Source organism: Balaenoptera borealis (genome assembly GCF_965194805.1).
Source record: "Balaenoptera borealis genome assembly, chromosome: 11".
Classification (NCBI taxonomy): domain Eukaryota; kingdom Metazoa; phylum Chordata; class Mammalia; order Artiodactyla; family Balaenopteridae; genus Balaenoptera; species Balaenoptera borealis.
In genome coordinates, this window is record NC_138868.1 from 56,989,834 (window position 1) to 57,012,766 (window position 22,933).

Here is a 22,933-nt window from a genome sequence, read left to right on the forward strand (position 1 = left end):
AAAGAATAGTATCGGTGACATGTAGGTAAGTTTCAAGTGGTCTAACATATGAGTAACTGAAGTTTCATATGAGCCTCAAAGGAAAGGAAAGACAAAATGGGGCAGAAGAAATACACATAGAAATTTTGCTGGACTGGATCAAAAGTATCAACACACAGAATCAGACAGGCAAGTGAACCCCAAACATAGTAAATATAAAGAAAAACACACATTAGGAATATCACAGTCAAACTGCTGAAAAAAGATAAAGAAAAAAAACTTAAATCACTCAGAGGCCCAAATAGCCAAAACAATCTTGAAAAAGAAGAAAAAAGTTAAAGGTCTCACACTTTCTGATTTCAAAACTTATTACAAACCTACTAAAGCAGTGTGGTACTGGCATAAAGATGGACATATAGACAAAGGGAACAGAATACAGAGCCCAGAAATAAACCCTCAATGATTTTCAATAAAGATGCTAAGACCATGGGAAAGATCTTTCCCACAGCAAAGTACAGTCTTTTCAACAAACAGTTTTGGGAAAATCAGATATACACATGCAGAAAAATGAAGTTGGATCTTTACCTTGTACCGTATGCAAAACTTTATGCAAAACTTAATGCAAAATGGATCAACGACCTAAATGTAAGAGCTAAAACAATAAAACTCTTAGAAGACAACAGGGGAAAATCTTCTTGAAATTGGATTTGGCCATGATTTCTTATGTACGAAATAAAAAACACAGGTGACAAAAGTAAAAAGAGATAAATTGGATTACATCAAAATTAAAACCATTTCTGTACATCAAAGGACACAATCAACAGAGTGAAAAGGCAGTCTTTAGAATGGGGGAAATATTTGCAAATCATGTATCTCATAAGGGGTTAATGTCCACAATATATAAAGAACTTTTACAACTCAACAATAACAAAAGAATCTGATAATAAATGGGCAAAGGACCTGAGTAGACATTTCTCCAAAAATGATATACCAGTTGGCAACAAATACCTGAAAAGATGCTGAATATCACTGATCATTAGGGAAATGCAAATGAAAACTACAATGAGATGCTACCTCACACCCATTAGGATGGCTACTATCAAGAGACCAGAAAATAACAAGTGTTGGCAAGAAGGTGGAGAAACTAGAACCCTTGTGCACTGTTGTAAAATGGTGTAATCACTATGGAAAACAGTATGGCAATTCCTCAAAAAGTGACAATAGAATTACCATATGACCCAGCAATTCTACTTCTGGGTATATACCTCAAATAACTGAAAGCAGAGTCCTGCAGAGTATTTATAAACCCATGTTCACAGCAGCATTATTCACAATAGCCAAAAGGTGGAAGTAACCCAAGGGTCTAACAATGGATGAACAGATAAACAAAATGTGGAATATACATGTAATGAAATATTTATTCAGCCTAAAAAAGGAAGAAAATCCTGACACATGCCACAATGCAGATGAACCTTGAGGACTGCATAAAAAGACAACTATTGTATGATTCCACTTAAATGAGTTACCTAGAGAAGTCAAATTCATACAGATAAGTAGAATGGAGGTTGTCAGGGGCTAGGGGGAAGGTGAAATCAGGAGTTGTTTAAGAGTGGAGAGTTTAAATTTTGAGAGATGAAAAGCGTTCTAGAGATTGGTTGCATAACAATGTGAAAGCACTTAATACTACTGAACTGTACACTTAAAAATGGTTAAGATGGTACATTTTACATTATGTGTATTTTACCACAATTTTTTTTTAAAAAAAGAGAAAAAAAATCATTCAGAGGAAGAAAGATACATTACATACAGGAGAATAAGAATAAAAAGAACAGCTGACCTCTCATCAGAAACAATGAAGGTCAGAAGACTATAGAATGGCATCCTTTAGAATGCCAAAATAAAACCATCATTCCAGAATTTTATACCCAGCAAAAATATCTCTAAAAAATAAAGGTGAAATAAAGGTATTTCCACATAAATGAAAGCTGGGAAAATCTGTTACCAGGGACTCACATGGCAAGAAATGGTAAAGGAAGCTCTTCAGGTTGAAGAGAAATAAAAACAGATAAAAACCCTACTAGATAATGTTTAATATTTGCTTTCAGCACTCATACATATTTTAAACCTACGAGGGAAAAAATAGTCTTTTATAATTATGCAGATATTTACTATTTCTGCTGCTCTTTCTTCGCTCCTGATCTTAGTTTCCTTCTGGTACTTCTTTGCTTTAGTCTTATTATTTCTTTAAATCAGATCTCTTGGAAATTCTCTTATTTCCCTTTCATCTGAGAGTGTCTTAATTTTGTTTTCATTCCTGAAGGAATACTTTTGCAGAATATAGACTTCTGGGTTGAAAAGAGTTTCTTTTTCTTTCCATTAATTTCAAGTGTGTTTTCCTTTATCATATGGAATACTGTTATAAAATGGGCTTTTAAATCTGTGTGTAGTAGTTTCAACATTTGGTATATTGGGGTTGGCATCTGTGCTCTCCCATGAGAATTAGTTTGCTGGCTCTCTGTAGGCTGAGAAATTTTGGATTATATTCTGAATGTTGTGATACTATGTTGTGTAGACTCTGGGTTCTTTTATCATCCTCTGCAGAATGTTGTTTTTGTTTTTGCAGGCAATTAATATGGTCAGGTTCAACCTGTAACTTCTGTTTCTCCTCTGTGTGTGGTAGTGAAAATCTCAGTTTAGTTCACAAAGCTCTTGTTATGCTGATTTGAGTCTGTCCCACACATGGGTAGCTCAAGGTGAGCCTGAGACTTGTGTGGGTTTATACCCAGAATTAGGAAATCCCTTCACTAGCTCCCTCCACACTGGGATACTCCACTCCTTTCCAGTCCCCAAAGGGCTCATTTTCTGGTTCCTCTAACCAGAAAGATGAGGTTTCTATTAGAGTTTCAGCAGTGTGCCCCACTGTGCTGCTTTGTGATGGAGCCCACTCTCAGGACAAATCCACCAGAGACAGAAAATTTACCTGTGTACTCACATCTCCAAGTTTTGCTCTCCTCCATAATCTGCTTCCTTTCTTTTACTTTACAGAGTCTTTGGGTAATTATATTTTGTCCAGAGTTTTTATCTGTAATTAGTGGGAGGGATAGAAGCCTATGGTGGCTTCTGCCACCATAGCAGAACTGGAACTCCTAAGTTCTTTTTCAAAGTTTCTATCTCTTTCCTAAATTTCACCATCTCTTTACTCATTATCCACCCCCTCTTCTCACCATAGATTAAAGCAAGTAACACAACTATTTTAAAGTCTTTGTATGCTAGCTCCAAAAACTGGGTTGATTTTAACTTGTTTCTATGACCTGAGTTCTCTAGGACTATAGGTCAACTTTTACAGTTTCTTCAGATGTCCAGCAATTTCTCATTGTATACTGAATATTTGGGATGATATGTTATAGAAATTTCCTTCATAGGAAAAGCCATGTAAATTCAATCTCGCTAAACGTGGGTCCCTTTTTTTTGTTGTGTTTTTGGTCCCTTGTTTTGTTTTGTTTAACTTTTTGGGTTTATTTATTTATTTATTTATTTATTTATTTATGGCTGTGTTGGGTCTTCGTTTCTGTGCGAGGGCTTTCTCCAGTTGTGGCAAGCGGGGGTCACTCTTCATCGCGGTGCACGGGCCTCTCATTATCGCAGTCTCTCTTGTTGGGGAGCACAGGCTCCAGATGCGCAGGCTCAGTAATTGTGGCTCACGGGCCTAGTTGCTCCGCGGCATGTGGGATCTTCCCAGACCAGGGCTCGAACCCATGTCCCCTGCATTGGCAGGCAGATTCTCAACCACTGCGCCACCAGGGAAGCCCAGTCCCTTGTTTTAAGAGTCAAATCAGTCCTGCTTTTTGATTGCTCTTCAGTGCCTTTGAACAGGATTTTAAAATGTTTTGTCCAGAGTTTATAACTGTTACAGTATGTTTAGTATCATGCATGCTACTCCACCATTACCAGGAACTACATAATCCTTCTAGACTGAAGAAAACTTCCTTCCCGCCCTCCTTTCCTGCTTGGAATTCTAGAAACACTGTTTGAACTTACTATTTTTTAAAATCTCCCTGAGATCCTGCTCATCACCCTCTCGCTCCCACACCCACACAAGTAAAAACAAAGACACAGAGAAAAGCACAACGTGATCAAGGCCCCACAATTAAGCTGCTTCCCCAGCTGTAGATAAATTCTGTCTCATCTATTATGCTACCTCCATAACACAGATTTGTTCAAATATTTATTATGCACCTATTATGTGCCCTGAGTCCTGCCCCAAAGGACAGTAACATATTAATATAAAAATCCATATTATGAGGTAGAAAGTTCCAAATGCTGTGAGAAAGATCATCAAAAACTGCTATGGGAATTCAGAGAAAAATGAATTCCAGCTAGGAAGATTTAAAAGAGGTTTTACAGAGGAGGTGAGGGTACAGAGAGTGGGCCCCAGCTGCTAATTTAAGCAGAGACATTTATATATGTGTTCACTGTTGCTTTAGCAGTATCATGGGACTGGAGGTGGTGGCAGTTGTTAATACTATATAAAGCCTTCCACTTAAAGTATGATCTGCAGTCTGCACTGACATCATCTGCAGTTTTGCAGAAAGGCAGGCTCTCAGGACCCACCCCAGGCCCAGTGAATCAGAATCAGCATTTCAGCAAGATCCTCAGGTATTTCGTATGCACATTAATGTTCGAGAGGCACTAATATAAAGTGCTCTGTCTTTCACTAGAATTATGACTGTAAGACCTCGCATTCTCTACTGCCAGGCAATCCTACATGTAGTAGAAGGGGAGGCGGCACAGGAGAGCATCTGGCAATATGGCCTGAGCACCTCCTACCTCCTGGCTACCTTAGGTGTATTTTGCCATTTTATGCTCGTTAAGTAAGCCTTTGAATTAATTATTTCCACTCTGCAGATAAGGAAATTGAAGGTCAAAAAGGCTCAATATGTGGTCCAAGGTCACAAAGAGGTGGCCAAACCTGAATTTGAACCCATAACTGACTGACTGCAAAATACTTTTCACTCTGTAAAATACTTTTCATTCTACTATACTGTCTCTGGTCTGTGGTTCAGGAGAATCAGGTACTAACTAGTTCAGTGATCTTGGTTAATTCATTCTACCTTTTTAGAACTCAGCCCTTCATGTGTATGTTGATGGAAGTTGATTGAACTAGTGAAAGTTCACAAGTGAATCAACGCTGCTTCAGGAAAATGGGTTTTTCAGGCAGACTTAAAATTCAGTGTTGGGAGGTTCTGTTGCATGAAAATGACTCAGAAAACCATAACCAGAACAGCACAGTGTAGAGAAAAGAATACAGGACCAGAAAGGAGAAACCTGGGTTCTAGTCCTATCTCTGTCATTTATTAGTTGTGAGTCTCAGTTTCTTCATCCATGAAATGGAGATAAATGATCTACCCTGGCGATCTCTCAGTGTGTTTAACTGGTTTAAGTGAGATTATGCATGAAAATACTCTGTGACATGATTTATTAATACAGCCAGTTCTCTAATTGCCTTAGTTTTCATAACACAAATTAGATATTTCTAAATTAATTCATTAAGGAACATGATTTACAATCTGCTGGCCATGGTAGAATTGGGAACCAGCTCTGGCAAAGCCCACCAGCTCTGCACTTTTGTTTACCCTAATAATGGGAATAAAAGGTAATAAAAATATATACAGGCTCTGTACCTGTTAGAGTTGATGGTGTTAGAAAAACAAAAACTTATTCCAGAGCAGGGAGTCCTTGCTGTAGAACTTTTTGTGATGATGAAAATGTTTTATATCTGTATTACCCAGTATGGTATCCACTAGATATGTGTGACTACTGAGTACTTGAGATATGGCTAGTATAACTGAGGAACTTAATTTTAAATTGTATTTAATTTTAACTGATTCAAAGTTAAATAGCCACATGTGGAGAGTGGACGCCATATGGAACTGTAGCTCTAGAGCAAAAGTGAGATAAGGATTTGTTCAACACGTTAAGGTTTTATAGTTACACTCTTAGGGCCAACAAGTGCACTGACTTTGTTTTTTTCAATTCTGAAACTCTAGTTCCTAATGCCTTTTTTTCAAATTAAACCAAAAATTTGTACAGCATGATTTTTGATCATGGGAGGCTTCTTTGGAATCCAATTATCATTGTATAGCAACGTAGATGATACCAATAAAATGTGAAGGTTGCCTAAGAAAAAACAATGATGTTTTGTTTTATAATTATATATTTGCCCACCTGGAAAGATAAAATAGTTTACTCTTACGTATTTAAAATTAAAAAGCAGAGGCTGAAAAGTACTAGGCCCTGCGAGTGGTTGCTCAACCAACTACCCCTTGCCTACCTTGCGTTTTCTGCTCTCCGGCTTATGCACTGGTGCAAGTAGAGATACTCCTGAGGTGCACTGGTGGACAAGGCAGGCTGCACGTGGTTCGACACCGGGGGTTCAAAGGTGAACAAGGTTGGCTGGCTGGAGTGCGACGGGGCTGAGGATTTTCGTTCTCGGAGAAGGTGCTGATTGGAGCTGCTGAGCTCAGCTGGAGAAGAGCGGGGGCCGTGACTGGCTGAGGAAATGTTCCTCAGGGAGTCTGTGAAAAGGGGAAAGAGCTCTGTGAACGGTAAAGGAAGGGAAGGTGTCCTTATCCCAAACTGGGTTGTCAGACGAAGAGAAAATACTAAGAGCAGAGGCAATGGTCCAGCAGCAGCATTCTCTTCCCCATGCACCTGCCCCGGCTCTGCCCTCCCAGAGAGCAGGGCTGTGGCTTCCAGGCTCTGGACCTCCGTACTGCTCCTGGAGGCGACTCCCTATCACAGCCTGGGCAGTATCTGCGCCACTTCCAGAAGGTGTGCCTACTCGAGGTCCAGCAGTGCGACTCTGGCTCTCGAGCAAGGCCAGCCTCTGGGGCGGTGAGTGCCACTGCCTTCCCTCTCTTTGGTGGCTCCTGCTGTCATCACCTCCCTCAAAGCTAAGCTGGCTTTGTTAAATGAAGCTTTGCTTCCTGAAGACTTATTTACTGAGTCCCTGGACTGTGTGTTACTGTACTAATGACAAAAGCACATGTAACTGGAACGGTACCTTAAGACTGGTCCCAGCTCCTCCCGCCTGCCCTTGCAAGTCCTCCGAGGACGATGTTCCCCACATCTTGTACTCACCACTCTCCATCTATTGGTCTTTTTTCTCTTAACACTTATCTTAAACTCTCGTCTGTTGTGTTAGAAAGGAAGCGAGGTATTAAAGACAGATAATAGTTTAGAGTGTAATACCCCCAGCCAAGGGCATTATTCATTTGGCTGGCTCTCTAAGCTTAGTCCAAATTCCTTAGCACAACATACAAGGCCTTTCACAGTCTGACCTATTTCCTGCTTCCCTCCTCCCATACTCCAGGCATATGAAAGCTTCATCAGTCTGTGAATGCACCAGCCCCTTTTATGATTCTTTGTTTTGGCCTATGCTGTTCCTTCTACCTGGATTTCACTTCTTCTCCTCTGGCACTCACACACAGACTTTAAGACCCTACACGGATATCACATTCTCTCTGAAACCTTCGTGGACTTGGCCATTCTTCTGGGTGCTAACAGCACGTGGCCCAGGCTTCATTATATCCACTGTCACCCTGCTTCCTTGCCTGGCCCATGGGTTTCTAAGAACAGTGACTGATGATGTTACCTCTACAGTGCCAGCATTTACCTAATAAAGCCCAGGTACATACAAAGTTCCGAGTCTGTCTTTGTAGAATAAGCAAAAACATTCATTCAGCATACAATAATTCTAACAGTGAAACTTTTTGTTCAAAAGAAAGATTTAAAGATGTAAGTTCTGGCAATGTGATAGCTAGTGGGAGGTAATGTTTTAGTGGTGATGATGGTGGCTTTCTATGGGTATTCAAAGCACTTCAGAGGGGACATAGTTCTGCTTCCACTCCCTGTTATCTGACCTATTTTAGTACCCTTCTCAAGGCCCTGGGCAGGATCACCAGCTCATGGATGCTCTACAGCATTAATGACTCTCCAGTCTCTTCGGCTGCTGGGCAAGACAACTTCTGCCAGCGTACAGCAGGAAAAGCCACAGGCCTCTGGGGAAAAACTGTTCCATTGACAGCTGTATTGACCTCCAAAATGAATTCCCATTACAGGTCTCCTAGTGAACTGGATGTTTGTTAACAGAATAAATGGCTTCATTACTCCATTAGACCTGCAAGATGAACTCTCTAGTGGCAGAGGAGAGGGTTTATGCTGGGGGACAGAGAAGGCCCAGCGCTGGGGGATCAGCCCAAGCTGCTGCCTGAGGAAACATAGGGAAGGTGCAAGGGAAACCTCTGGTGCATTCTACACTATCTGTGGTCTTCTGGACTCCTCTTCCTCTGCCCAGCCCTTCAATGGGGGCTTTCTTCAGGGTTCTGCCCCAGACCCTCCTATGACCTCACTCTCACTCTGGAGACTCTCCGGGGGTATCCTGTCCACTCTCACAGCTTCAGCTATGTGATAACAACTCGCAAATCTGAATCTCTAGCTCAGTTCTCTCTCCTGGGCTCCCTGTCTTATATCCCCCCCACCCCCCACGCCCATCTACTGAGTGTCTCCATTCAGCTGTCCCACAAGCAGGTCAAGCTCAACAAGCTAAATGGAACTCCTCCTCCTGCGTTCTCTATCTCAGTGAAGTACATCAACATCACCATCCAATCAGTTCCCCAAGCCAGAAACCTAGGCATTATCTATGACTCTTCCCTGTTTCTCAGCAACCACGTCATGTCATTATGTCACTGCCTTGCTTAAAATTCGTCAGTGGATCCCTGTTATCCTCAAGATGACTTACAAAGCTCTCTCTTTTAAAAACCACTTTCCTGTTTATTTCTTCAATCTTGTTTCCCACCTGTACTTCCTTGTGTTTCAAACAGAATTTCAGGAAAACACCAACCTCTTTCTCATCACTCCATACATTAGGCTATCAACTCAGTAAGGCCAGAGATACCGTCTCTCTTGTAACAGTTTTATCCCTAGAATGAAGCCCAGTCTGTGACACAACTCCATAATCATGTGTTGATTAAACACATGAAGTACATATAGCATAATAAGTCATACTCCCTCAGTAACATCCACTGATTCCTCATTACCTTCAGAATAAAGTCCAGGTTCCCCAATCTGACAAGAATAGCCATTTTGTCACAACCTACTTATCCTGCCTTGTCACGCAATTCATCCTTCATGTCCCCTATGTTGAATGCTTGTGGGTCTGTATAAAGGAAGAGCGACCTATCCTCAGCTCTAGGGCCCTCTGCCTCCAGCTCAGGCTATGGATTCAAATCTGTGACCCAGTCTGTTTACTCACAGAGCTAGAGAAGTTTCACCTGAGTCTCAGTTTCCTTATTTACAAATTGACATAGGGTGGTTTTATGAGGATGAAGTGCAGAGAGGGTCAAGAAAGCACTGCAGGTTGTAGGTACTCAAAATGTGTTCTAGTCACTTCTGTATCTCCGTGCCTAGAACAGTCCCAGCACATAGTGGGTATTCATTACATTGAATTCATTGTTGAAAGAATAAAAGAATTTTCCCTGGCATAAAAATCCACATATGTTTGTTTCTTGTGGTCAAAATCAGAGAGGTTTTTGAGGTCTGTCAATAAGATGAAGTAAGGGTTAGCATGAGTTGGGCCCACAGACACTTGGAATTCCACCCTTCTGACATAAAGCCATGTCTATGAAGCCAGTTAGCTCCATAATGGTCTGCAGTCCCAGAAAAGTTCTTTCAAAGCTGTTTGGGCACTAAATCTTGCCAAAAGCCTACCTCAGCTTGCAATTTTAAAAGACTTCTACCTGAATTCATGTGATGATTCCTTGGTACCTTTACTGGCTTGAACAGTGTCACTCCAGAATTCATGGAACCTCAGAATGTGACCTTATTTGAAAACAGCACCTTTGCAGATGTAATTCATTAAAATGAGGTCATACTGGATTAGCATGGAACCTACTTCAATGACTGGTGTCCTTATAAGAAAACAGAGACAAAGACATACAGGAAGGGGATGAAAGAGGTAGAGATTGGATAAACAAAAGGTGACATACCCATACAATGGAATACTATTCAGCCATATAAGTGAATGAAATACTAATACATGCTACAATATGGATGAATCTCCAAAACACTATGCTAAGAGAAAAAAACTAGTGATAAAAGACTATAGATTACATGACTTTATTTATGTGAAATGTCTAGAATAGGAAAATCCAAAGACAGCAAGTAGACTAGTGGTTGCCTGGGGTGGGGAGCAGTAATGGAAAGTGACTGCTAATGAGAATGGTATTTCTTTTTGGGTTGATGAAAATTTTCTAAAATTAGACTGGTGATGGTTGCACAACCGTGGGAAATACTAAACCCACTGAACTATATACTTTAAAAGGGTGAATTTCATGGTATGGGAAATACATCTCAGTAAATTTATAAACACACACACAGTTTGACAGTTCCTCAAAAAGTTAAACACAGAGTCACCATATGACCCAGCAATTCCACTTCTAGGTATATACCCAAGAGAAATGAAAACATACATCTACACAAAAACTTGTAAACAAATTTTCACAGCAGCATTACTTAGAATAGCCAAAAGTGGAAACAATCCAAATGCATATAAGCTGATCGATAAAGAAAATGTGGCATAGCGTATAATGGAATATTCAGCAGTAAAAAGAATAAAGCACAAATACATGTTACAACATGTACAAACCTTGAAAGTACTGTGCTAAGTGAAAAGAAGCTAGGCTCCAATTATACGAAATGCCTAGAAGTGGTAAATATATAGAGACAGAAAGTAGATTAGTGGTTGCTTACGGCTGGGGTGAGGATGGGGAATGGGAAGTGACTACTACTGGGTATAAGGTTTCTTTTCGGGGTCATAAAAATGTTCCCAAATTAGACTGTGATGGCGGTTGCACAGCCCTGTGAATATACTAAAAACATTGACTTGTACACTTTAACTGAGTGATATATGGTGTGTGAATTAAAACACACACACACATGCATAAGCCCTTTGCAAAGTATGAAGTGTAAAGTATATGCAAGAGATTAACAGTCATCCAGTTAAATTCATCTGACCTTTAGTTTTTCTTTATTTCTTCTCCGAAGAGAAAACTGAACACTCAGTAAATACCGAGCCCTTACTAAACTCCCTTGAGTAAGAGACATTCTCCCCTTCCTACCTTCAGTTCCCTATAACTCCTCCAACCCCACTGCTGAGGGTTTCACCCCATAATCATAGCAAGGCAGTGGGAAGTTCAGCTAAACAAAAGGCAAGCATTCATGGTTTGGGGTGAAAAGACTCAAGCAGGTTGAAATTCCACCTCACAGTGTGTGGACCTCATGTACAGGACAGGAGTCAGGAGCCCAGGGATCCATTTCCAGCTCTGCTGTTAACTAGCTGTGAGATCATGGACAGGTCTCTCTCTGAGCTTTAGCTGCTTACCTGTCAAAATGGGAGGATAATCCCTGGCCTGCTTGTCTATCTTACTGGGCTGTTGTAAAGGGCGAATGAGATAAGGATGTGAAAACAAATACATGCACTCATATAATTATTCATAGGATTTGTTGTTATTGCCTGGGTACCTTTTGAGGAAAGGAAAGAATGGTAAAGATAAAGGAAACATTAGACAATACGTGGCTGGGCTGTTTTTGGTATATGGCTGTAAGGCTGTTGTAATGATGTGTCTTGGGTCATTAGGAAGGTCAGTTATACAGCAAGAAGAAAATGGACATTTCCAGACTTCTGGCCTGAGCTTCGATCTCCAAGTCTAGACGAAAGATAATGCCAGAAAATGCCTGAGTCAATTTGTTTTCTTTTCAGCAGGGTTTTATTTTTTCCTCTTCTTCCTGGCTTCTTTTTAGGGCCCTACAAAATCACTCCCCTTCCTTTCCACAATCACCCCTGGGAAGCCTGCCCAGCATAAAAACACTCCTCCCACCTTCTTGCAAAACTCTAGAACAGGAAAGCTCTGAAGGATTTCAGTAGAGGAGCCCAGCCCAGGCCAGCCCAGCCCAGCCCAGCCATCCACTAGCTAGTGATAACAGGAGCAGGAAAGGGGTGGTTGGCGGGAGCTTCTGGAAAAGATGACTGGCCAAATAATGACTGGTTCCCTTATCTCAATGCCCTTTTAATCTTTATCCTTTCCCCCCCAAATCCCCACCCCAAGCCTCAGTGGGTCTCAGAACCCGTAAAATGGTAGACCAAAGTTCATGCTGGCGCCCAGGCTGGATTCAAAGCCTGGCTCTGCTAACTCCTGGCTCTGGTCTTGGACAGGTTACATAAACCTCTTAGATCCTCACTTGTTCAATAGGGAGAATACATACTTTGCAGGGCTGCTGCAAGGACTGGAGGTCATTTATACAAAGCATTTAGCACAGCACCCCACCATTCTTACTGCTCCTATTCCTAGAGTACACATGGAACCGGCTGAGACCCTGAAATTGGCCAAGAGGTATGGAATTTCTTTCCAAGTCACAACTATACCTTGTATAGATGTTATACGTGGACTAATAAGAACAAAAAGGACAATACTGACTACAATAATCACAGCTGCCATTTACTGAGCACCTACTATGTGTCTCTGGTCTACCCCGTGAGGTAGATATTATTACCTCCATTGTTTTTTTGTTTTGTTTTTTGGGGGGATGGAGAAACTGAAGCTCAGAGAAGTTAATAGTGAGCTCTGGGGTCACACATTTAGAAAGCGGCAGAGCCTAGATCTGAAAGAGATCTCATTGTCTTCAAAGCCAATTATTCTCACCCATGTAGAGAAAAGAGTTCCTACACAATCCCTATGAGGTGAATGGTATTAGCTTTATGGGAGGCAGAGTCAAATAACAGAATGAGGGTCTAGGTCCAGGTCTGCTGCCAACTGGCTGTGTGACCTTCGATACGTCATTTCACCTTTCTGGGCCCTGTTTTCTTTATTTGTAAAAGGAAGAACTTGGATTAGACCAGGGATACACATCAAAGTCATCTTTGGGAAACTTACGAGAGCTGCTCCATGTAAGACCTAATGAGTTATATTTACACATTTAGATTCAGATCCACTGGCTTGGTTTTTAACAATCTCTGGTTCTTCATTCTGGAGCAGAGGTAGAAGGGCTGGGGTCAACTGAAAAATCAAGGGCAAAGCAAGCTCTGAAAGCCAAATGAAAGAACAAATTCTTCCCAAAATCTTTCTTGGTATCATCAAAATTCTAAATTGGAAACCATCCATGTTCTTCCTGGCCCTCCTTATCATTTGTCCACAGCCGACTCCAAAGGAACAGTGAGCAAGAGAAAGAGCCTGACGTGGTTCAGAAACGTGGGAGTCCAGGTTCTAAAACTACTTTGCCACAGGGCCTTGGGAAAAACTTTTAATCTCTCTCTACATCTCCTCTCCCATGCTGTCAAATGCCAAAGAGAACACCCACCTTACAGGGTTCTTTTGAGGATTCAATGAGGTGAAATATGGGTAAATAGTAACTATTAAATACTAAGTAAGTGGTTGTTGGTTGCCAATTGTTATATTATATCATTTATTCCTAGAAGTAGAAAGGTGGTAAAATTCTGAGGGTTCTAACTGGGGAGAAGATGATTAATGAAAGAATTTTGAAAACAATGGTGTCGGATTTTATGCGATGAGTGGTCCCCTGGAGAAAGCTAATTGAAAAGCAAGAATCAGATGGGTGGAGAATTCTAAAAACAAAAACCTGCTGACAGATTGGCTGAGTGCAAAATTGGATCAATAGCTCCAGGTCATTTTAACTCACAATCACAAGCCTAAAATGATTTAAAAAGGAATAATCCTCAAAATCCTCTGGCACACATCATTACTAGAGAATTTATTCATACATTTAGGATCAAACACAAAATGTCTTCACTTTATACAATACCTCACATAATATGGTAACTGGAGGGGAACGTAGGGTCCAATCGTTATCACCACTGCCCTCCCTACTCACCCCCAAATCTCTCATTTACAGTTGGAGAAACCGTGGTCCAGAAAGGTGAGGCTACTTGTCCAAGGCCACACAGTGGATCAGATGTAAACCCTGAAATTAAGACTCAGATCTTTTAGTCCAGGGGTCCTTCTGCTGTACCAGTAGAAAGATGTATCAATGTGAATGAAGATATATTCTCTATGGGGGGGGGGTAATCAAGTCAGGAGATCTGACCACCAGGACACTGGCCAGTGGGATTGCTATTTTGTCATGAGTTTATAATGTTACTCATATTTGCATGGTAAGTAAACATTTGCTGGATCAAACTACTAAAGACTAGTATAAATAATTCCCCAAGTTCAAAAATATAAGTCTTCTAGTGTTTATAAAAACTATAAAACAGAGGAAGAAAAAAGGGGAGGCAGAGAGGCAGTAACATGAGACCCCGTGAGACCTTTCAGGGACCAGGCCTCCCCACTCCCCTTCTGAGGAAGGATCTGGGAAAAAACACCATCTCAGAGATCCAAGAGCCAAGTCACAGCAGCCTGACCTTGATGGATATGATCTCTTGGTCTACTTTAGCTGAAATCAATCCTGTGAAGGGGCACAGGGCAAAGACAGTGAGTGGCTGCAGCTCGCAGGCATGTCACACAGTCTCTGGTCACATGTCCTTACATAACCTTCCTTGCCCTGCGGCATCTCATTTCAGAGATGGGAAACTAAGGTCCACAGCAAATGCCATGCTTTCTATAAGGTCTCTGGTGAGAACTAATTATGCCTTCCTCTAAACCTTTTATCGTACTTTATTTTGCTTTTTACTTTATGCTGGGAATTCACAAATCTCTCATACAAAACAGACTGTGAGCTGTTAGGAGTCAGGACCTAGACCATCTGTTTCTCTGGCGGTGTTCAGCACAAGGCTGTGTGTCTACTAAACGTCCAGATTAGAACAAGGTGCTCAATAAACATACCACGGCGGTAAGTTTTGTCAGAATCTTTCCTCTTTGTGTCAGAAGAAGGAATGAAGAGCTCCAGGATCTGAATGTAAGCTGCTGTTCAGGGTGTGAGGAACTGTTACCACTTACTTAGCAAGGCTGTCTGAGTTGTGTGTGTTTCTGGTTTTGGACAGCTGGTCTATATTTAGCCACGCTTCATTGTCCAGGTCACGTCGGACAGGTCAGCTTTGTTCTTATCTCACCTGCCACACGGAGAGCACACCTCAGCTGTGACAGACCTTACTGCTGCTCCTTTGAGAGGGGCTTCGGTTGACTGCGTGTCCCCCTCAAAGAGTCAATCCATAATTGGAATGAAGCACTCTTGTTGTTAACTTAGGGTCATGAGTACTGACCGTGGGCACTCTGCTAAGAGCTTCAGGCCTGTCAAAAAGAGTGGATCTTGTCCTTGCTCTATGAGCTTATACTGCAGTTGGGAAGAGCAAATTTATACTTGGGGCAGCACTTCTCCCTTCCCTCAAGGAACTTTGGGGACTCATTAGTATTCCCATGGGAATCAATCCATCTAGTGGGCACCATAAGCTCACATGTCAATGATGCATCTGACCCTTGTGACTTTTCCACAAAAATATCGAAACTATATCACTGTATTTTTTAAGCTAACCAACTTCATAAGAGGTAAGCTTCCCCTTCCTTTCACAGTGACTTTCACTAAGAGACAACTGGCTACCAGCGTGAAACACAAGTGTCAGACATTACAATGATGGGAGTTTATCAAGAATCATTACCAGTGGCAATAATCACAAGAACAATCCCTGATACTGCTCTAGTCTGGATAGTGAGCCTGGGATTCTAAGAGCTCCAGCTTGCCTAGGGAATTATGAGATCCACAGCATTACGTGACCCAGAACTGTGGCTGTAGGAGAGACAGTGTGGTTTGGGGAAAGGAATGTGGATTTTGAAATCTGAATCTGAGTGTTTTGCTGTGGAACCTAGGAATGGTATCCAAATCTGTGCCCTAATTTGTAAAATTTTTACAAATAGCTACCTGCAGCGTTATCCTAGAGAGTCAAGGAATGCCATAGTGTCTGTATATCAGTGCTCCACAAAGGGAACTTCTCCCTTAGCACTCCATCACTGGGGTAACCTGGTGTGTGAACTGCATTTGCAGACCTTCAGGGTTTGATTAGAGGCAGGACTGGTACCAGAGCATGCAAATGGATTCAACTGGCCTTTGGCTGCTGAGTAGAGGACTGCAGGCAGAGAGCCTGGCAGGACTCAGCTTCCAGTCGGCAGCTCTTTCTCAGCCACTGTCTCCAGTCCTGGGGTCACAACAATCTCCTGGCTTCATACCTGTAGCTTCCCTATTCATCTTCCAGCCTTGTGTCTTGATGCCTCAGCAACCCTAGGTTTTTTTCACTGGGATCCAAAAGGGAGAGTTGTTTTTTTAACATCCCTAGGAGGGCCAGCACACTAAGACCATATGTACATGCATCTGAGTAGGCCTGCCAAGGCATATTATTATACTAGAACAGGAGTTGGCAAACTAAGGACCATAAGTCATATCTGGTCGACAGCCTGATTTCATAAATAAAGTTCTACCCCTATTCATGTGCATACTCTTTATGGTTGCTTATATGTAAAGTTGAGTACTTGTGACAAAGAATGTTCAGGTGGTAAAGCTAAAATATTGACTATCTGGCCCTTTAGAGAGAAAGTTTGCCAGCCCCCAGACTACAAGTTCTCCTACTGGTTTGTACAATCATGTCCTCTCTCAAAAATCTTAGTATCTAACTTAAGCTGGTCACTAAGGAGACAGAAGCGGGCTGAAACCAAGACCAGTGAATCCCAAACTTATGCTTTGGAATAATCAAGAAGAAGAATCACAGGAAAAGCCAGTTTGGAGAGCCCATGAATATTATTATAAGAAATCATATTTATTTTCATTTTAGCACACCTTGGGCACAAACAACATGCTAGTTGCTAGTCAGCATATAGAATCAAAAGGTACAAGAGGGGCTTCCCTGGTGGCACAGTGGTTGAGAATCTGCCTGCCAATGCAGGGGACACAGGTCCGAGCCCTGGTCTGGGAAGATCCCACATGCCGTGGAGCAACTGGGCCCGTGGGCCACAACTACTGAGCCTGCGTGTCTGGAGCCTGTGCTCCGCAACAAGAGAGGCCGTGATAGTGAGAGGCCCGCGCACCGCGATGAAGAGTGGCCCCCGCTCGCCGCAACTAGAGAAAGCCCTCACACAGAAACTAAGACCCAACACAGCCAAAAATAAATAAATAAATAAATAAAATTAAAGGGCTTCCCTGGTGGCGCAGTGGTTGAGAATCTGCCTGCCAATGCAGGGGACACGGGCTCGAGCCCTGGTCTGGGAAGATCCCACATGCCGCGGAGCAACTAGGCCCGTGAGCCACAACTACTGAGCCTGCGTGTCTGGAGCCTATGCTCCGCAACAAGAGAGGCTGCGATAGTGAGAGGCCTGTGCATCGCGATGAAGAGTGGCCCCCGCTTGCCACAACTAGAGAAAGCCCTCGCACAGAAACGAAGACCCAACACAGCCAAAAATAATAAAATAATAAATAAATAATAAATAAATTTAAAAAAATAAATAAATAAAATAAAATTAAAAAAAAAAAAGGTACAAGAGAATAACATGATAGACTTGTGTTGACAAGCTTGGGAAACCTTCTTGGCAAAGCCAGAGAAGGTCATCACAAAAGAGCAGAGACAGCAGTGAGTCTTTCTCAGGTCTTCATGTACATGCTGAAGACCCTAAACAGGTATCGTGACAGTGTGAGGCAAGGAACTATATCTAGAATTTCAGGGTATGGGTTAATAGTTAAGAACATGGATTCTGCAGCCATACTGTCTGGGTTTGAATCCCAGGTCCTTTACTTAGTAGTTGTAAGAACTAGGGAAAGTTACTGAACCTCTCTGTGCCTCAGTTTCTTCATCTGTTAAATGGGAATAATGCTAGGTATCTACCTCATAAGATTATATGAGTTAAGATCTGTGAAATGCTTTGAACACTGCGTCTACATGGTAAGCTCTATGTAAACATTATCTCTTACTGTTAGTAGTAGTATATTTAAAGAAACACCTTTGTTTTTGAGAACCTCAATAACTTAAGTATAATGCATCTCAAATCAGGAAAGTCAGCAAGGTTTATCTGATAAACATATTAATCACACACAGTAAGAATGTTTCCAAGTTCAGGGAAAATAGAGATAGTGTTATTTAGGATGTTTCAGTTTTGGGGAGATAAGAATAGCATGGTACACACACTCAAAGGGCTGCTGTGAAGATCACAGAGAAGGCTGCAACAATTTATTAGCCATTCACTCGACAGATATTTAATGTGTGCTTATCATGTACCAAACACCATGCTTTAAGTGGATTCTTATATAATCTTCATAATAATATTGTGAAGAATGTCTTGTTTCTATTTTACTGATGCAGAAATTGAGGCTCAGAAAAGTAAACTGACTTGCCTAAGACCATGTTAAGACTGAACTCATCAGTGTTGTGGATTCATGTATTTATGATTCCAAGACCTATGCTCTTTGCTCTTTGTACTAAATTGACCTCCTGAACCGGTGTGTGTGTGTACGTGTGTGTGTGCCTGTGTGTGTGTGTGTGTGTGTGTATATACACACACACGCACACACGCACGCATCATACAAGTATAAGATGGAACCTGGGTTTCAATTCTAGCCTTGCCAGTTAGCTGTATGCTCTTGAGCAAATTAGCTCCCCTCTCTTGACCTCCAGACACTGTCATTTGAGGAGTTTGGAACAAAACACTCTCTAAGGGCCCTTCAAGATCTCATATTCTAGAATTTTCTCAGTTTATGAAATCTACTGCCTTCTCTGTCTTGGCTGGGTGTTTTGGCTGTTATGATTCACCAGCCATGAAGAATTCGTTCACTGACCTCATCCACAAAAGAAGTGAGGCGGTGGGGAATAAAAGCAAACAATAAATAAATGATAGATACGTAAAATAAAGTTCATATCCTACCTCTTCAGACTAGAACATCATCCATTTTGAATTTTTCTTTGCTTTTTTAAAAATTGTTCTGTTTCATTGTATACCACTATTTCAATATATAGAAGTTTAGACTCTATGTCCTGTTAATAAGGTTAGAATGTTTTGGAAGCTTCTTTTTTTCCCCTCCTCAACGGTGAATTTCTCAAAACAACGTTTGGAAATAAGTTGTAATTTTTTAAACTGTAATTTTTATATAACTATAACTATTTACAAAGTTATAAACAAACACTATAACTAAATCATTCATTTGAATCATCACTGGGCAGCCACTATGTGTCTCTACTAATGTGGTGACAGAAAGATAAAAGGGTCATGTTCTCATCCTCAGGTCTCTCACATATCTCCCCTCATTCCCAAACTTTGTGCTCTAGCCTCAGTGAACTATTTCCAGTTCCCTAAGCTTCTGGAAACTTGGAGAAAGCAAGAGAAACCTGAACTCTGAGGTGGTGGATGTGTTAATTAACCTGATTGTGGTAATCATTTTACAATGTTTGCATATATCAAATCATCATGATGTACACTTTAAATATATACAGTTTTGTCAATTATACTTCAATAAAGAGGTGGAAAAAATAAATATCTGGTGTATTTATTTCCATTTATGTGAGGAAATAAAAAAAGACAGAGAGAAACCTGAAGTAACTGAGAAAATCCTGTATTGATCAGCTTTAACCTAAGTTGATTAGAACTTTAATTTCTATGACTAGCCAGATAGGGGCTTGATATTGAAACTAAATTCAGAAATTGAAAAAAAATTTTTTTATCTGCTAGCTATATCTTGGCATATAGCCAGGCACAGTTCAGTTAAAAGCAGCAAAACTTGGTGAAAACTGAGGGCCCCAGGACCTGGAACTATACACAGAGGAGGCAGGCAGTCACTGAGAAGGGTTCCAGGGGTGGTTTGGCAGAAAGAACATAAACTGGAGGACTTGACAGAGCTCATGAGGTCACTGAGAGCGGGTCCGCGGCTTATTCTCTTCTCTGGCATGTGACCGTAGAACAGGACCTGGCAAAAACAGGTACTCAGTGTGCTGAATGAGTGAACACAGAAACGGAAACTGGGCCTCACCCAGAAATGGGGGCAGCTGAGTCCGAAAGGAGGAGGAAGCTGTTGAGGGAAAGCAGAAGTGGAGTTTCTTCAGAAATTCAGGCAGACAGACCACTGGCCACCCGGAAGTCAGCCACTGGGCGGTGGGGCTCCAGCCACTGGCTTAAGGATTTTGGTAAGACTGGGGTCTCTGAGAGGGACTAAATCAAAGCAGGATGGGGTCTAGTCCTAGGTGGAATTCGATACGACAGTCAGTCTAACAGGGAAATGACTCAAGAATAGGAAAAGTAGGCAAAGTTCCAGGGCTGACCTTATCTCGCACACAAGATGAGGGTCAGAACTGAGCAAAAAGGGTGAAGAATCCCAGAGCCTTGACTCCATGCTGGCGTGCAGGGTGGGCCTCAACTTGAAGGTAGAGTCCAATGGCCTTTGTAGAGTTCAGAATCCTATGCAGAACTGTACACAACTGGATGTTTAATCATAATCAAGAGCTTCAGAGGTCCAAGGTGACCTTACCACAGAATTCAAAGTCCTGATTCTACCTTTAGCCAAAAATTAGAGTTACATTGGGCTTTGGAATCTGGTCTGGGACCAATTCAACAATAATTTATTACCCTCCTTCACTAGAGATAATTAGAAATACTCAAAGAACAAAAAAGGGGGAGCATCTCATGGGACATCTGGGGAACTATCCAAAGCTTCTGGTGTTGAGGAGTTGGGATGAGACACTCTCATTTCTAACAGTCTGTGGGTTTGGCAGGTACATTAGACTTTATGCTGGCTGGCTGGCTGGGACGGTGTGGGGGAGTGTCTGGTATATAAGGGAAAGTAGGAAGGAGGATCAAGGCTTAGAATGAAAAGAAGAGGGTCAGGTTTCTCCCTGTCTCCCTTTCCTCTTCCAGAGGGTCTGGACTTTGCTGCAGGTCAGGGCTGAAGCCTGTTCCAGGACAACGCAAAAGTGTCTGTGGGGATTTTACAGAGTTCATGTCCCAACTCAAAGCCTACTCTCAGGGTGACAAGACCCAGCTGTAGACAAAAAAACAACAAATAAACAAAAGATTGAGGAGGAAGGTCTGATATTTCAGGGTTATTTAGAATACCAATTTTTTTTTAAGGCATGAGGATTTCAGATCTGGCTGGAAACTGGTCTGGATGTTTATTTTCCCCACTGTCTCTGGAAAAAAAGGGTGGGTGATTCAGAGAGCAGCCTCCGCCTCTGGGCTGGGGCCCGGATCAGTCTCCACTCTGTTCTTCTTTCCTCCAGGGACCTGTGTAAGCCTGGGGAGAAGCTGCCTATCACCTCCCACATTTGCTCTAAGCTTCCAACAAGGGTCTCCCAGAGGAGTGAGAGATCTGACCTCAGTTAAAAAAAAAACCCAGAAGACAAAAGGTAGGGGATGGAACAAGGGAGGCCAAGTTCCTCCCAGGAATGAGAAGAGAGAAAGGGTCAGGTCTCCTAGAAAGGCCTCTCTCCTCCCCACCGTCCTACACTCCCAGCTTCTCCCCGGCACTCCCACTCACTGCGTCGGGGTAGTGGGGGAAGGGACCAAGGTCACCAGAAGGCACCTGAGTGGACTGCCTGTCTCTACCACGGCCCTCCCTGCTGTGAGAAGTCCAGCTGGAATAAGGGGTCCTGACCTTTAAGGCACCAAACATTCTCTCTGGAGGGGAAGGAGCTGTTTGAAGACCCTGATAACATTCCTCCACTGGAGGTTGAAGATTTCCCCAAACGCATACCTGTGGGTATAGTTTCATCCTGGAAGGGAACCAGGACTTAAAATAATTCTGCTATTGAGTTACTGGGGAAATTCACGGATGACTAGAAGTGTAAATATTCACAAAATATTTAAAGTAGGGGGCAGTCTCACCCAAAATTTTAGTAGAGAAAAGGTGGGGAACAGATAAAGAACAGTCGGTTGGAACTCTGGGAGGTCATCTTTCCATAGAGTTAGTCATGCAACTACTGTGAAATTCCTGCCAGGGAGTTCAAGAAGGGAAAAAGCTACAATAATAGACAGGATATGGAGGAGGCTCTGGCCTTAATTTCAAAATCTTCAAGAGTTGCAAATGGGGCTCTGGTGACCTAAACTCCCTGAGGTTTAGTTCACAGTAGTTTGTTGGCTACTCTGAGATGGATCATGTTATCTTGCTGATTTAGCTGTCCGAGATTAATATTAATGTATAGACAGCACTTTACTTTCCAAATGTTTAGTTCTCAGTGATATATCAACTTCTTGCTTCTCCTCCTTGCTGGCTATTTTGTGATTTACAAGCAGCCACAATAAACAGGTCTGTGAAAAGGGGTTCGGATAAATGAGAAGGAGTTAGAGCATACAGCCCTAGAATGGAGTTAAAAGCCTTGGATTCTAGATCCGGCAACACTGCTTTCTGGCAATGTCAGTGCCTTTAAACTTTAGCTTCCTTATTTGTGCAACAGGAATAGTGCTAGCGGCCCTGCCTAGCTTATTTTGTTTCTTTATATTTAAAGGAGACTGCGTAAGTGTTTTGTAGACTGTAAGGTTCTCTAAAAACACCAGATTCTTAAATCATATCCTGTTCATCTTGACCTACAGATATAAAAATCATCATTTTCACCAAAAGCACGACACGGAAAACGGAGAAACAAGCAGCTACTGTTCACATTGTGCGCCTATACATTTCCCCAGCTTCCTCCCAACCCCTCTGCAAGGGAGCGTCCTCTCCATTTTACAGATGATAACACCTCAAAGAGATACAGTTACTAATTCAACATCCTAGAGCAAATAAACAGCAGCAGCTAGGGTGCCTTTCAGAGTGCACGTTAGAGCAAGGGGCTGTGCAGGTCCTGGACCAGCTACTGAATAGAGGGAGGAGGGAGGGGATGAGTGGGAAGGAGAAGCCCTCAGTTTAGAGGGTTCAAAGGGGTGAGGGCTTTCCTAACAGTGGATGACTCCTGAGCCCATGAATCATTCATCCATGCTCTGTGCTGGGA

At 42.0% G+C, this 22,933-nt stretch overlaps 1 protein-coding gene across 3 annotated transcripts in view; it reads right to left on the minus strand.

Annotated features, from left to right (window-relative positions):
* GAB2 (GRB2 associated binding protein 2) overlaps positions 1 to 22,933 on the minus strand; it is a 178,930-nt gene that overhangs the window by 22,694 nt on the left and 133,303 nt on the right. For all 3 annotated transcript variants that reach the window (XM_082343341.1, XM_082343342.1, XM_082343340.1), the window contains exon 3: positions 6,311 to 6,554. In XM_082343341.1, the coding sequence (XP_082199467.1) occupies positions 6,311 to 6,554 (244 nt within the window). The remainder of the gene's footprint in view (positions 1 to 6,310; positions 6,555 to 22,933) is intronic.